The sequence below is a fragment of the Mirounga angustirostris genome, unplaced genomic scaffold, assembly GCF_029215605.1.
Source record: "Mirounga angustirostris isolate CCGP_5_RB_7025 unplaced genomic scaffold, mMirAng1.0.hap1 SCAF_4, whole genome shotgun sequence".
NCBI lineage: Eukaryota > Metazoa > Chordata > Mammalia > Carnivora > Phocidae > Mirounga > Mirounga angustirostris.
Window position 1 is genome coordinate 59,421,010 of NW_026991712.1, and position 17,020 is coordinate 59,438,029.

General features: G+C 39.4%; 1 protein-coding gene across 10 annotated transcripts in view; it reads right to left on the reverse strand.

Moving 5' to 3' along the window:
- Window positions 1-16,719, reverse strand: part of TERF1 (telomeric repeat binding factor 1) — a 39,759-nt gene extending 23,040 nt beyond the window's left edge. For 3 of the 10 annotated variants that reach the window (XM_064588218.1, XM_045896398.3, XM_064588219.1), the window contains exons 1-5: window positions 16,374-16,714; window positions 9,367-9,462; window positions 5,694-5,815; window positions 4,159-4,245; window positions 780-929 (exon numbers count right to left, since the gene is read on the reverse strand). In XM_064588218.1, the coding sequence (XP_064444288.1) occupies window positions 780-929; window positions 4,159-4,245; window positions 5,694-5,815; window positions 9,367-9,462; window positions 16,374-16,680 (762 nt within the window). In that variant the 5' untranslated portion in view covers window positions 16,681-16,714. Of the gene's footprint in view, window positions 1-779; window positions 930-4,158; window positions 4,246-5,693; window positions 5,816-9,366; window positions 9,463-16,373 lie in introns of all 10 variants that reach the window. The other 7 variants (XM_064588214.1, XM_064588215.1, XM_064588213.1 and 4 more) reach the window with 5 other exon arrangements.
- Window positions 16,720-17,020: the final 301 nt, after the last annotated feature.

Consider the following 17,020-nt stretch of genomic DNA (forward strand, 5'->3'; position numbering starts at 1 on the left):
AGGTCAATAAAGGGACTGTGCTGTGTTTTCTCCAGTAACTATGATATCAACAGCAGCTGCTTTAGTTACCTGCTTGGTTTATAAGCCTTATGGAGAAGATCTTTCCTTGTACATGTATTTGATACATACAGTGTTTACTAGGCAATTTTTAGATAAAAGGTTATTTAAAAAGAAAAATCAATAAAAATTCCAGATAGGGGCACCTGGGTGGCTCAGTCTGTTAAGCACCTGCCTCTTGATTTCAGCTCTGGTCATGATCTCAGGGTTGTGGGATCAAGCCCTGCATTAGGCTCCAAGGTCAGCACAGAGTCTGGGATTCTCGCTCTCCCCTGCCTCTCTAAACAAACAAACTCTTTAAAAAATTAAGTAAAAAAATTAAAAAAATAAAAATTCCAGGTATTTATACTCCCTTAAATTAATCAGTGCTCCACTATAAGTTAAAATTTTCTGAGGCCAAGACTGGGGCATAAAATGTTATTAAAAAAAAAAGAAATCTTTTTAAAGGCCCTTCTTTAGTCCAATTTTATTTTCCAAAAACATGCTAAAAATTTCTTTGATCTGTTCTCCCAACTTTTTATTTTGAAAAATTTCCCCAACTCTTATTTCAAAAAAGTTTAAAAATACTGCAAAAATCACCAATAAACCCTGTAGATTTACTAATTTTAACATTTTGCCCTTCTACAAAATCACTTTTTTAAGGATTTCTATTTCAAGTATTCTCCTCTATTATAACAATTTCTAATTACTCTATTGTTAGAGTCTCTCTGAAATATGCATACCTTCATAAGAAAGGCTGATGATTTTTCATTTATCACAAAATTCACATAACTCTTAATTTTCTCCATCATGTTGTTGTAGCTGAAGTGTTGAAAAATTGAGTGGAATGTATCTCTCTGAGAGATTACCATAAGCAATTTCCTTTTTAAAGGCTAAAGACAACAGGAAAAATGAATTAACACATAAATCACAAGTAAGATTGTAGAAATTTTGTCTTATTTAAAAAAAATCACATTATAAACTCAGAAACACGAGACTTTTAAAAATTCTCATTTTAAATGGCCCACGAATGTATTTTTTTCTTACTTAAACTACTTTGTATTTCACACACATACAAAAGGATAAAAAAATAAATTATGAACCTGAATGTCCATTGCCAAGAAATAAAACATCATCGATTACACCTCCAGCTTCTCCTCTCCTCAAGGTAGCCATTATCCTGAATTTAGAATTTACCATATCTACGCATTCCTTTACATACTTGCACTAAGTATGAATGTACCCATAAATATGCGGTACTATTTAGCATATGCGTATTTTTCTGAAACTTGTTATATTTGCTCAACTCTGTGACATTTATCCCTGTTGATCTGATTTTTTTTTTAAGATTTTATTTATTTATTTGTCAGAGAGAGAGCACAAGCAGGGGGAGAGGCAGGCAGAGGGAGAAGCAGTCTCCCCGCTGAGCAGGGAGCCCAATGCGGGGCTTGATCCCAGGACCCTGAGATCATGACCTGAACTGAAGGCAGATGCTTAAACAACTGAGCCACCCAGACGTCCCCATGATTTGATTTTTATAGAACTAGTTACTTTCACTATCATACAATATTCCACTGATCAAAAATACCATTTGTTCATCTATTCTTCCAGTCTTTTGAAAGCTTTTAGAGGCTATTTTCTATTACTGCAATACTGTTAAACGTTTTTCTACAGGTCTTCTTGTACACAGTACAAGCTTCTCGTGGACATTAGTTCTTTCAAGACTGGTTGCACAATAAAAGCTATAGAACCTTCAAAAAATTCTACTTCTCAGGCTGTATTCCAGACCAACTGTCTTAGTGGGGCCTGTTTGTTTTTTTTAAATAAAACTTCATGGCTTTTAGGGACCCCTGGGTGGCTCAGTCAGTTGAGTGGCCAACTCTTGATTTTGGCTCAGGTCATGATCTCAGGGTCCTGGGATTGAGCCCCAAGTTGGGCTCTGTGCTCAGTGGGGAGTCTGCTTGAGAGTGTCCCTCTCCCTTTGTCTCCCCACCCCACTTGGGCACGCTCTCTCTAAAAGAAATAAATAAATCTTAAAAAAAAAAAAAAAAAAAAAAAAAAGCCTTCATGGCTTTTAAAATGTGCAGTAGGGGCGCCTGGGTGGCTCAGATGGTTAAGCATCTGCCTTCGGCTCAGGTCATGATCCCAGGGTCCTGGGCTCAAGCCCCATGTCTGGCTCCTGGCTCAGTGGGGAGCCTGCTTCTCCCTCACCCTCTGCCTCTCCCCTGCTCATGCTCACTCTCTCTCTCTCTCTCTGTATCTCTCTGTCTCAAATGAATAAATAAAAAAAAATCAAAAAAAAAAAGTGCAGTAAAAATAAAAACAGTTACTCTAGGGTATTTATCTAGAAGTAGAATTGCTGGAATGCATACTTACAGATTTTGCTAAAATGCTCTCCAAAGTTTAAGCACTAATTTACAGCACTAAGAAGGTATGGCAGTCTTACCATTTCCCCACTCTTCAAGCGAACTGTTAGTATTCTAAGATATTTTAATCATTGCCAGTCTGAGGTACAGGAGATACTATTTCAATATATTACTTGGGATTGCCCTGATTACTCATGCTAGTGAGGTTAAGCATTTCCTCTTATGCTTACTGGCTGTAAGCTTTCTTCTGTGAAGTATAGAGTGGGCTTTTCCAATAACCTCACAGTGCTAAGGCAAAAAAGTAGGGGCAGGGAACCCAATAAACAGATCAGGCTTTCATCTGAAATCTCTGGAGGGTTATACCCTAGGAACAGCGGCAAATTAGAGATAGACTGAGCCTTAATAAAACTTCAACCTACTCTTGACTCAGCTCAGTTCCTCAAGAGATTAAGGTAATCACCCCCCAACTGTATTGAAGCATGCTCAAAGGTGCTCAACTTCACTAGTCAAAGAAAGAGAAACCAAAACCCAATGTGATACTCCTACCTATTTGCCAGAATGACTAAAAGGAAAACTACAGAGAAGGTCTGTGAAGCAAGCGGAACTCTTCCACACTGCTGAAGGAACGGATGTAACATAACCACTCTGGAAACCTGTTTGGCAGTATCTACTAAATCCGAGTATGTGCATATCCTACAACTCATTAATTCTATTCCTAAGTATATATCCAACAGAAACACATATATTTGTTCTACAAAAGATATGTAAAAGAATGTAACAGCCCAAAACTGGAAATAATCCAAATGTTTCTCAACAGCAGAATGGATAAGTTGCATATTCCAACAATGGAACAATGAGAATAAATGAACTATTGTTACAAGCAACACCATGGATCAATCTTACTTAAACTTGCTATGTGATTACATAAAGTTTGGAAACAAGTAAAACTAATCTTAGATGTTATAAGTCAGGACAGTGGTTATCCTTGAAAAGATGGGAAGGACAGTGACAGGAGGGTGCTGGCAATGTTCTCTTGATCTAGGGGGTCATCACAAAAGCGTGTTTCTTGTGAAAACGCATCTCTTTATACACTTATAGTACATGTATGCTATTAAAGGTATGCTACTGTTCAATAAAAAGTTCGCTAAAAATGTATAAAACTATTTTTTATTTCTTTAATAAGCTTAATTTATTCCAACACTTTTTTACTATTTAAAAACTAAGTTCAATTGACCTTAACATTACACATAAACACAAAAACTACTAATGATCATGTAAGAACCCTCAAGAAAAATAAGCTAATTATAATGCTTTTTTCTGGGGGTGCCTGGGTGGCTCAGTCAGTTAAGTGACTACCTTCAGCTCAGGTCATGATTCCAGGGTCCACTGGGCTCCCTGCTCAGAGGAGAGCCTGCTTCTCCCCCTCCCCCCACCCATGCACGTGCTCTCTTTCTCTGTCTCAAATAAATAGAGTGTAAAATATCCCATCAATACTTTTTTATGTTGATTAAATGTTAAAAATGATGTTTTTGGATATATTGGGCTAAATGAAATATTAAAATCCATTTCACTAGTTCCTTTTAACTTTTTTAATGTGGCTGCTAAAACACATGTGACTTGCAATTACATTTCTATTGGACAGCACTGTTCTATACTGTTTAAAAGATAAAGCATCCCTTTCTTCCTCCAGTGCTCTTTCATTTACCTCACTCCATATAAGCAGTTCTAAAATTCTGATTCTAATATAAACAACTACCTCATAAGAATTCGGGTCATCAAATATTCTTTCAAAGACTTCTTCCGCTTCTTTAAAATTGCCATTTTCCATACAAACAGCTATAGCCTAAAAGACAGGATGACAAATACAAACCTTAGATTGCTTTTTAAAAATGTATAATTGTTGTTTAATATTGAAATAAGTCCTGGTTAAGTCTCAACTACTTCACTTAAAAATTTTGATACATGACATAAAATATCTTTTCAAAGATGAAATAACTGTGGTTTGAAAAAGATGTAAAAATTTTTCATTGGCCCCTTTGCATATTTACTGATAAATGCCCAAGCATTCTAGCTCTTTCAAATTTAGGCCAATTAAAAGCAGACATTAATAAATAAATTAGGAGCTACATTATGTATATTTAGGACCCACCTAAATATTACTTTGAGCAAAAGGGAAATGAGAGAGGAGGTAGATGGCGTTCATGACAATTAGGATATATAAAATTAGCTAGCAGGATCCCTGGAAAATCTCTAATAGAAACCTAGGAAGCCAGATGCTTCTGAATGATCGATTGATAAACTGGTCTTTCTAATACAGTATGTAGTAAAATAGGGAACCATCGTTACCATCTGGGTAGCTTTGGCAAGCAATTTAACCTCATGTGCCTCTTGTTTCTTTGTATGGAAAATGGTGGAGATAATAGTACCTATTCGTAGGGCTGCCGTAAGGATTGGAGTTCTACATGAAAAGTGCTTAGAACAGTACCTGACAAAGAGTAAGCAATGTATTGCATATTTGCTATGTATTTATGGCAACCCACTCAACTTTATACTAGTATATTAATGATGGCCTCCTTCTCTAGAACCCCCCAAAACTGAGATAACATAACAAATCTCTTTGTCCCAGGCTGAAATTCTTAAAAGTAGCAGTCATATTTCTGCCATTCTCTTCTGGTCTTAATTCTACTTGGCAGTCATCATACTAACAATAATTAATTTTGGGGAAGGTGAGATATCATCTCGATTTTCTCTCCTACCCAACCATAAAATAATTTTCTAAAAATGAGGACAAATTTATTTAACTAGAACAATCCTTAGTATTTGCTTTGCTTGTTAGCAAAACATACTTTCCCTGCTACTGTATCTTTGAATAACTTTTTTAGCTTTTCACTCTTTAATAAGGTGACTCCTAAAATTCCCTCTACATAGTTAAAATTTTACATTCTCTTATTTACAAAAATCCATTGATTTCTTTTTAAATATTCTTATTTTTTTCATATTTATCATCTTGAATAGAAATTGGGAGAGCACAAATCACTGGTTTTTGAAAGCTGCTTTATGATCTTTAAATCAATGTTATGTATTTCCTCAAATGGGGGCAATATATACTTACGTAGCAAACAGTAAGTCCCCGTTCTCAGAGCTTGCGTGAAGACTATAAACCAAAGGTCAAATTTCTGAAGAGAATGATTATATTAAATTTTACTTTGGGTTTACTGCTCAACTTCTATTAAGTGGTTCTTAATTTCTTTAGATGTTATATGCAAAATAATAATAATGTAATACACATACCTGAATTTTAATTAAATTCTGTATCTCTTCATGAAGTTTGTCATGTTCTTTTTCAATGGAAGCCCAAATTGTCAGAGCTGATTCCAAGGGTGTAATTCGTTCATCAGTTTCAAACTGTGCATCTTTTAAAATCAGGACAAAAATAACTTAGGAAGTGAAGTAGAACCTTACACTTTGTCAATTTTTTATGATTTCATTTCTTTAAATATTTACTGAGTATGTACTATGTGCCAGGTACTATTCCAGTCCGTATACAAAAGTTTAGGCAAGTGATTTGATTTTTCAAGTTAATTTCCTTTTTTTTTCCTTTGAAAAACTAGAAGGAGCATGTAATTTAAATGTTAGCAGTTTCAACAATTTCTACTTTGTAGAAAAATTTCCTGTTTTCTCCTAATTGTTTCTCCAACATTTTAAACATAAAAATATCTTAATTCATATACAAAAAAAGTCTCTTTATATCCCAGGCCCTGTGCCAGATACTTAGGATCAGACCAGGAAGAAGAAACAGTTCCTGCCCTTATGAAATTTGCACGCTAGCTAAGAAGAAAGACAAACCAATGTGACTGGTACTTTACTAGAATTATGTATTATGCTGGTGATTGTCAACCGTACCTATATCTCAAAATCATCTGAGGAGCTTTTAAAAAAACTCAGATGCCTAGACCCATCCTCTAGAGACTGGTTTAGTTAGTACAGGGTACAGCCCATGCATCTGTATTTTCTAAGAAGATTAGTTCTATTAAAGGATACTAACAAAGAATCTTTTATGAAAGAGAAACCATCCAAATTAGGGCATTGAGGATAAACAGGAGATAACTAAGTGAAGAGGATAAGGATGGGAAGGAGAACATTTCCGGAAGGCAGCAGCAGAACAGAAGACAGAGGACAAAAGATATTCACACTCATAGTCAACACATATTAAGGTCCTACTATGTGTTAGGCACTATGCTAAGTGTTTAACATGCAGTAGCTCCTTTATCCAAACAGTTTCTTTAAAAGGGTATATAACATTATCAACCTTGTCTTATAAAGTAGGACCTGAGACTTAGAGAGGTCACACAGCTAGCAAGTAGAAGCAGCAGACACCAGAACCCTTAAAAACCACTTACTGTGTCTCAGAAAAAAGGTGTGTTTTCAGGAATAACAAGATGCCTGGTAAGGCTAGAGTATGTGCTGGAAAACATTAAATATGAAAATGCAAAGGCAGATTGCCTAATCCTTCTTCATTTCACATTTGTTTTTCTTTTAAAAAACTCACTTCAATATTTGTATTTCCTATTAAGTCTTTCTTGACTGATATTATCTAACCCATCTCATTAATCTGCTGCCTTCTTATAAATGTGAGATGTAGAAAAAAATGTACTTATAGAAAAAAGTGTTAGATCTTAACTTCAAAAATTTTAGAGTAGCCTTTTACTTTCAGGTAGAATGCAGGATATTGCAGTAGGCCAATGCTCCCATTACGACCAGAAAAAAGTGGAATAAGTTGCAAAATTATATTGCTAAAGACATGGGATAGTAGTGGAAGCAAAAAGAACTAGATGAACTACATTTCCAGGGGTTAGCGGATGATTTGCAGCTTTTCTTTCCTGGCCTCATTTGCTTATAAGGATGAGGATTCAGTGTATTCCAGGCAGGGAGATTTTACTGGGGTAAGAGAAATGAGGAAAAGCTCCTGGTGGTTTCCTTGGGACTAGTTGGTGGACTGGAAACTAGAGGAACTGAAACACATGGTTGGTTTTCCCCTCAGAACACTTGCTGAGTTCTGGGGCGCTGTAGAAAGCTGGAGTAGAAAGGAAGGGAAGTCTCCCAGAGTTGTACAGATCTTAAAAAATAAAATCCCATGAGATGAGGGTGGCTGCCATAAACAAACATTTCCCCTCCAAGACATTTACCGTATTTTAAAGCTATTTGCGGCAGGAAACTAAAGCTAATGTGGTAGCCACTGGCCATATATAATTAATGAGCCGTTAAAATATGGCTAGTTCCAAATTGAGATGTACTTTAAGTTTAAAATATACCCCAGATTTCAAAGACTTACTGCAAAAAAAGGGGTAAAATATCTCATTAACATGTTTTATATTGATTATATGTTGACATATATTTTAGAAATATTGGGATAAATAAGATACTGCTAAATTTAATTCCACCTATTTCTTTTCAATTACATATGTAGCTCATCTTATATTTCTAGTAGGCAGTGCTGCTGCTGAGCAACCACTTAAAAAAAAGGCAAAGAGTTATGTATAGCTAAAAAACCAACATATAAATTGAAATAAAATTTTGCTATTTTCACTTGAGTCCATAATGGTGAAATACATTGATTCTTGATAATTGACATGGGCCTATTCTAAGATACACCTATAAGGGGATCCTGGTGAATTTCAATATTAATGGGGTTACACACAAAATCTGCATTTCTTTTCAGAAAGAAAGGGTTGTCAGGGGAGAAAGTAAGATCCACTGAACAATTGCTAACATGTGAAACACAGTTGGGCATTTTATGTTGTCATATTTAATTTAGAAAACAAGTGTTAACAACCATGCTAACTTATTGTCTACATGGTCAGGAATTCTCCAATTACGTCCACATCAAGATGGTTTTCTTCTTTAGCTACAGGCCCAGACTACCTATAGTTCTGTCTCCCCTACATTTACTCTGCTTCTAGTCCTATTCACTTATGGTCATGGCACCAACTCCAGACCTGGCCTCACCCCCAACAAGAAGCATGCTATGTGAGCCAGAGCTAGGTAGGGAGGGCCATGAGAATGGTACAAACACACTGGGATTTTATGTAACACAATAGGATTGTAAGTAAGTGGTTTCATTTTAAGTACCGCCTACCACTTGGCACTGTTGGGAAAGCATTTTGTATACTGTAAAAACCAACATAAATATGTAATTATTCGGGCTCCCTGCTCGGCAAGGAGCCTGCTTCTCCCTCTAACCCTCCCCCCTCTCATGTACTCTCTCATTCTTGCTCTCTCAAATAAATAAAATAAATAAAAAAATCTAAAAAAAAAAAAATATGTAATTATTTGCATCAAAAGGTCCTTTAAATGACCATGTTGTAAATATCAGCCATTACTCATAAACTGAAGCAGGCTTACCCATTACAACCTAAAATAACCTGTGGCGATAAAAGAGAGAGCTATTATAGCAAAAATCATATTCGCCTATCTAAAGAAGTGCTGAAATCCAGTTCAAATAAGAGGTGTCAATTATCAGAGTTGCTACTAAAATCAGTGTGTATAATAGTAAGAGTCACCACAAAGTTACCGTACAGTCAAATCTGACGTAAACGCTCCAAAAGACAGTCCTTGAAGAGTGACTCCCCAAGAGCAGTGTCAGAATCACCTGGGAACTTATTAGGAATATAAACTTCAGGGCCCCTCTTATCCAACCTATTGCATCAGGAATTCATGGTGGAGAATTTTTTTTTTTTTTAAACAAGTTCTCTAATAATTCTGAAGCAAGCTAAGTTTGACAACCAGTGCTCTAAGATTGGAACTATATTTCTTTTAGTTGCTTTAGATATGCTTGTGTAGATGAACGTACCAAACACATAGTGCCAACTCTCAAAAATAACAGATCTCATCTGTTTCTTCTAATTGTTTTACCTTTAGACATAGATTAAAATATTCCCAACATAAGATAAAAACACATACTTACCGAGAGATTTTCCTGCTGCAATTCTTGTCAAAAACTGACATATGTATATAGTTCTCAATTGATAAGCTGTTAGACTGGACATTCCATGGATAATAGCTGAAAAAGAAAAACATTAAAACATTTTTTTTAAAAAAGCCAAACTTGACCCAGCAGTGCCTCTGTGTGGTTGGTTGAGTAATTAGGTTACAAACATGCAAAAATGATCACAAACTGAGAGCTGTATGCTTTTGTTTATAGGCATTTTTTTTTTTAAAGATTTTATTTATTTATTTGACAGAGAGACACAGCGAGAGAGAGAACACAGCAGGGGGAGTGGGAGAGGGAGAAGCAGGCTTCCCGCGGAGCAGGGAGCCCGATGCGGGGCTCGATCCCAGGACCCTGAGATCACGACCTGAGCCGAAGGCAGACACTTAACGACTGAGCCACCCAGGCGCCCCTGTAGCATTTTTTTAAATGAGAAAAAACAGCAAAGAACACTTTTCTTACAAAGTAAAACAGATTTCCACATGGAGAATAATAAATATTTAATAGTACTTCCACAGGTAGCACTCCATACTAACAAAAAGGGAGATTTAGATTCAAACTGTAAAATGTGTCAAATCATTAGCTCTAGGAAGCTTTATACCTTATACTCCTAATATTGTAGGAAATATTTTATATTATTTTGGTCAAGGTTTCAGTTAAGTGAGTCTGTTAAGTTCACAAAAACTTAAAAAAAATATATTTATTGGGGCAAGATGGCCGCAACAGGGATGGCCCAGGTGGTGACGGGGTGCTAGACCCTAGGCCCCGAGCCTTTCCCAAGGGCTGTGCGGGTCCAAAGAAGTGAGCTCACAGCCCAATCCAACAAACGTGTGTTGGCCTTTCTCGCCATGGCGATGTTGCAATAAAGCCTCTGCCCCAACAGGCAACTCCAGCATTCTGCAGCACTGACCTGGAAGCCCCGACCTGCAGTATAAGCGCCAGAGGGAGGCAGGAGGCCAGTCAAGCTGGTCCTGCTGTCCCGACAGATGCATGCGACACTGAGCACCCCAGGCCTATGGGCCCAGGGAGGCATGGCCTCCCTCAGGGCAGCCACCTCTGCTGGTTGCACTGAGCTTTCACCTTAACACTCTGCTATAATGCTCTGCTAAGCAGAGGCTCCTGGGAAAGCGGAGAAGTGAGCACGTCAGACCTTCCATGCTGGCTGGTGGAAGAGTCTGTGGTGGCAGAAGAAGGCACTCCATGTTCTAATTCCCAGGCTAAAACCACCTCGAGTGTGGTTTCTCAGGGCATGTGGAAAAAAATCATATTCAGTTCATCTAAGAGGAATGTTCAAAAGCTGCCACTCAGCTCTAATGTAAAAACACTTATTCTGGAAATTCAAAGGGGCTGTGGTGGGTGTGGCCTTGGTTTTCGCTTTGTTCATTGGTGACAGCTGGAAAGAAAAGCAAATCGAGTCCATCTAGCTACCTCTTACCCTTTGATAGAGGTCTTAAGGATTGTACCTGACACAGAGACAGTACAATGAATGGACTTATGCCCTTCATTCTTGGGAACTTGTGGTCACCCCCTTCTTGGTCTCCTGTCTAGATCATCAACCTAGCAAAATAAAGATAATAGTTCCCTTCCCTATTGTAATTTGGTTTGGGACAGGAAGTCATGGGGGCAGGCATGGAAAGGGGGTAGCAACTTTAGGCCCCAGTTTACCAACTACCTATCTTCCCCTTCTGCTATTGGTTTAAAACTTTCAGGATACAATTTCAGCAAAAAAAGTTTATTTCTCCATCAAAACCTCTGTTTCTCCACAACCCTAACTCCAAAGAAGAAAGAAAATTGCAGATGTATAAAAACAAACACATTTATTAATATTAATCTCCCAAATATTTGAGTGCCCACCCAGATGTTATGTTAGGCAGTGAGTATAATGGTGTGTAAACCATAATTCTGGACCTCAGTAAATTTATTACTATGTAAAAATGAAAGACAAATGATTAAGCAATTAAAGTAAAAACATGGAGAAAACTGAAAAAGACAAGTACGGAGTGCTGTGGGTGCAATATAACAAACCTTAGAGTGTGTTTTAGTATAGTTGGAGGGAGAAGATAGGAAAGCTTCTCTGAGGAAATAATGTTTAAAGTAAAACCTGAAGATGCCACTGTTATACTTCACCCAGGGCTTGGTTGGTGTATTTAAAGATTAAATCAACTAGCAAAACCAAAAAGCAGTCCTGCAGCTACTAAGGAGATAAAAGACAAATACATTTATTTGTATTTATTTCCTCAATTCAAAAATAGCATAATCTTATACTATACTAGAGATTATCTGGGCCAAATACAGCCACAATTTAATTAAACAGGATGCAGAGAGAGCACAAAATTTATATAAAATTTAAACAATTCATTCAATATTTATTAAACATCTACTGCTAGTCAATGTTAGGGGCTGATAAGACAGTCAGCCCCCTGGGGTGCCTGGGTGGCTCAGTCGTTAGGTGTCTGCCTTTGGCTCAGGTCACGATCCTAGGGTCCTGGGATCAAGCCCCGCATTGGGCTCCCTGCTCAGTGGGGAGCCTGTTTCTCCCTCTCCCACTCCCCCTGCTTGTGTTCCCTCTCTCGCTGTGTCTCTCTCTGTCAAATAAATAAATAAAATATTAAAAAAAAAAATAGGACAGTCAGCCCCTGCCCCTCAGGAAGGTTTTAGCTTGAGAAGACATAACCCAAAATTTATGCAAGTTATTAATTAAAATTTTAATGCCACAAAGGTTAAAAGTATGGTATAGAAGCAAAACAAAAGAATCTACTCTTTTCTAGAGAAGAAAGTCAGACCTCTATCTTCACTTCCCTCCGCCTTCAATTTAGTCCACTATGCAATAATGACGAATCTCTTATACACCCCTGCCCTTCGGTTCTTTGTACCTGCTAGACAAAAAACAAAACAAAAACAATGAAAACCTCGTTGAACCTTGCTATCTGCTTTTTCCTCACCTGTAACCAAACATTGCTGACAGAAAAACACATTAGGGAAATCTAATGACTAGCTACAATAGCAACAATATTTAAGCACTTGTAATACCAGGCACTAGTCTAAGCACTTTACACCAGTGATTTTCAACTAGAGGTCATTTTTGTCCCCTTGAGGACATCTGGCAGTGTCTGAAGACAATTCTGATTATGAGTGGAAGGGGGATGCTCCTAGCATCTAGTAGTTGAAGTCAGGGGGGCTGCTAAACATCCTACAATGTACAGAAGCCCCACCTTCGCCCTCCTCCACTCTCATGCATACACAGAACAAAGAATTATGTGGTGCAAAATGTCAACAGTGCTGAGGTTGAGAAACCTTGCTTTATACCTATCAACAGCTCTGTGAGGTAGATACTATTACCACGATTTTACAGATGAGGAAATTGAGGTACCAAAAGGTAAGTAACTTGCGTCAGGTCTTATAGCTAGGAAGTAGCAGAGCCAGGAATCAAATTCAGACAATTTATTCTGGAGCCCATGCTCTTAATCACTATCTTACACTGCTTCCCATGGAAAGAGACAGGTTAGGAATAACAGTCCGTAAAAGGCATTATCTGAGTTAAGTGAGGTGTGAGAACAATTCTGAGTCAGAATGAAAGAACTAAGAATTTTCTAGAAAGCATCAAGAGTTGTGTATTTTTACAACATTGAAAAGTGTAATAAATGAAATCCTATAAAAGATAAAAGGGAGTCCTTTCAGTCAAAAATGGAAATACAGAGACAACACCATGTTCACAATTTATGTTACTGATTAGCAGTGCAACTTTAAAAATAGTTTACTTTCTCTGGGTTTCTGTGCCCTTAACCTTAAAATAATAGAGGTGGCCTAGATTATTCCTTGGGTCTTGATCTAGAACCTCGAAAGGAGTCTTTATTTTTTAGAACGGTTTTTAATTTACACAATTATTGTGAAGATGTAAGTCCTATATACCCTCCACCCAGTTTCCCCTATTAGTAACATCTTATATTAGTGTGAAATATATACATTAACAAGCCAATGTTAATACATTAACTAACGTCCATTCTTTATTTGGATTTCCTTAGTTTTTACTTAATGTCCTTTTTCTGCTGCAGATCCCACCCAGGACACATTACATTCAGTTACCAAATGTCTCTTTAGGCATCTCTGGCTATGAAAGTTTCTCAGACTTTCCTTGGTTTTGATGACCTTGGCAGTTTTGAGGCATTTTGTACTGCGACTTGTCTGATATTTTTCTTACAATTTGACTGAGTTAAGGGGTTTTGGGAGAAAGATCAAAGAAGTTCCATATTTGACACATCATATAAAGTGTACATACTACCAACTGTCACTGTTCCTGCTGACCTTGATTACCTAGGTGTGAAGTAGTGTTTGTTAAGTTTCTCTACTACAAAATTATCCTCCCGCCAATTCCATACTGTAGTCTTCAGAATAAAGTCACTATGCACAGCACACACTTAAGGAGAGGGGTGTTATACTTCACCTCCTTGAGGACATAGTAGCTACATAAATTACTTGAATTCGGGCGCCTGGGTGGCTCAGTTGGTTAAGCGACTGCCTTCAGCTCAGGTCATGATCCCGGAGTCCCGGGATCGAGTCCCGCATGGGGCTCCCTGCTCTGCGGGGAGCGTACTTCTCCCTCTGACCCTATCCCCTCTCATGCTGTTTCTCTCTCTCTCAAATAAATAAATAAATAAATAAAATCTTAAAAAAAAAAAATTACTTGAATTCTTCTGCATGAGACTTGTTTCTTCTCCCATTTATTTTTTCCATCATTTATTTACATCATTATGGGCTCATAGATAATTATTTGACCTTTGGGTTCTAATCCAAACTATTTCCTTGCTTGAGTTGCTCTGCCCATTGGGAGCTTTTGCAATTGGTTCCTGTCCCTTTGTACTGCCACCACTATGGATTTACTTTCTGGCACAAGATGCTCCAGGTTCATCTTGCACATTTCCTGTCCCAGTCCCAGAACCAGGCCATTTCTCCAAAGAGCTCTAGTTGTCTTTTTCAAGGAATGGTATTAGAAACCAAGACTCGAGTGCTAGGTTGCTATTTAGGTTTACATTGCTTCTGTGCCCTTTCTTTTTTTTTTTTTTTTTAAAGATTTTATTTATTTATTTATTTGAGAGAGAGAGCGAGAGCACATGAAGGGGGGGAGGGTCAGAGGGAGAAGCAGACTCCCCGCTGAGCAGGGAGCCCGATGCGGGACTCGATCCCGGGACTCCAGAATCATGACCTCAGCCGAAGGCAGTCGCTTAACCAACTGAGCCACCCAGGCGCCCGCTTCTGTACCCTTTCATCTAACAGAACGAGGAAATATATGAGTATATACTAACCTGTGTCTACATATGTATAGAAATACCCATATATACTTGTATATGTAACCACCGTTAAAAGAAAACCACTGGCCCAAACTCGGGCTTAACACCAAATCTAATTGCACTTTCAACCTCCCCCAGAAATATAGTCTTAACCTGTTGGTAAGGAATTTTGTGACTGGAGCCAGAGAACCTGCCGAATGGGTCCTCTCCATCCCCCAAAGGAAGAGGAGGTAATTTGCCTAAGACCCCCTTCCTCCTAAGGGAAAGTACCTAGCCTGGAACAATCCTTTTCTTTTGCTAATAACTTTCTTGCCCCGCCTTCCTTCCTTTAAAAATCTTCCATTCTGTACAACTCCAAGCTCCCCCCGCCACTTGCTGGTGGGATGCTGTCTGCCCAATTCATGAAATTGCTTATTAGATCTGCAATTAGATCTGCAAATTTACTTGGTTGAATTTTGTTTCTGAACACCATCTATACCTGTATTAAGGCAAACAGGAGGTCATACTGATGTTTCCAACTCAAATTCATTTTGAGGTAATTCTACGTAGATAGATAATTCTACCCTCTTCCCCAAAGCGGACTTTTTAAATAAATCACTATAATAAACTAATTTAGGATTTAGCTTTCTCATTAATGTTAATTAACCATGGCTCCAGTGTTATCTGATAGAGTTGGAAGAAGGGTTCTTGAATTGGAAGATAAGGCACAAGTGTGGAACATTCCTTTTAACCTACCAGTGTTTGAGGTTGCTTAATCAGTCCATTCCTCTATAAACTAAAATTACTTGCCTAAGGAATGGGATGACCATGAAGATGAAATGTGTCAATATAGTTTTCTGAAGTATTTAATTTTATATTAAATAGCAGAGCATCTTTCTGTCATCACTGAAAAAGCCAGGCTAGTCTTCTCTGAGTCTGTGTCTCTGTCGATCAGATACAGTCTGTGTTGGCTAGAGAGTACATTTCATTGACAGTTATTTTTATTCTGCAGCCTATACTGTGCAAGCAGGCCAAATGGGGTTCTAAAAGCTCACAAAGGGGCGCCTGGGTGGCTCAGTCGTTAAGCGTCTGCCTTCGGCTCAGGTCATGATCCCGGGGTCCTGGGATCGAGCCCCGCGTCGGGCTCCCTGCTCCGCGGGAAGCCTGCTTCTCCCTCTCCCACTCCTCCCTCTGCTTGTGTTCTCTTTTTCACTGTGTCCCTCTCTGTCAAATAAATAAATAAAATCTTTAAAAAAAAATAAATAAAAGCTCACAAAATAACAGAAAACGCCGATGCTTGGGTCACTTGGAGGCCATTGTGACCGCTTCATAAATGCCATCACGGGAATGTTTCGAAAGAAACAATTACAAGCGCCAAAGAAGAAAAAGGACGTGGGACACTGGGCAATTTTATACGTTTTCACTCACTGAACCCTGTATCAATTCTAAAATGGGAGTCTTATTCTTTTTACCGAAGAGAAAAACAGAATCTGAGAAAAACTGAGAAGCTGGAAATAGGCGGATGCGGGATTCGAACCACCGTTCACCTCAGAGCCTCGGTCTCTCCGGTCGGCCGCCGCAGCAGCCCCGGTCCCTCGACCCCACTAGGCGCACCGTGCCGCAAACCGGGCCTCGACCGTCCGCCGCGGTTCTCGCCCCGCTGCGCGTCGTCGCCCCCGGCCCCAGCGCAGCCACCCGCCGGTCGCACCCGGCGCTCACCCTCGGCACTGTCGCGGGTCCGGTGGAAGTCCTCGGAGCGGCCGTCGCGGAAGGCCCGGCAAAGAGACAGGCAGAGGAAATCGAGCATCCAGCCGGCAGCTACCGCCTCGGCCTCGGCCACCGGGCCCGGGTCCTCTTCTTCCTCGGGGCCCCCCACCTGCACTTGCCACTCGAGCAGTTCCTGGCACTCAAATTGCTCCTGATCATCTCTCGGCATTTCTGCCATCCCCTCCTCTTCGGGCTCTGCGTCCTCCCCATCCGCACATCCCCGCGGGCTCGTAGCCTCTACGGCGGCAATTTCCGCCATGTTAAATTACTCGCGCGGGTCCGCCCCTCCAGGCGCCGAGCGACGATTGGCTTGCGCTGGAGGACCCTGGGCGGTGCCCCCAAGGGTCTCTTCCGCCGATGGGAAACCACCAATCACACTGCCAGGATGGGCGAGCGACTTGAGCCTTGCTTTTGATTGGCCGAGGCCTGCTCCCGCCTCTGAATAAATTCCCAGCCACGCTGGGGCCGGGCTTTGTAGGTAAACTGGACTACTGCTGGCTGAGCTACCAGAGAGGTTAGGAAGTAAGGGGCCTGCTTTATACTCCTGATAAAATGCAACATCGACGGGAATGGAAACACGGTTAGTTAAAATAGAAAAG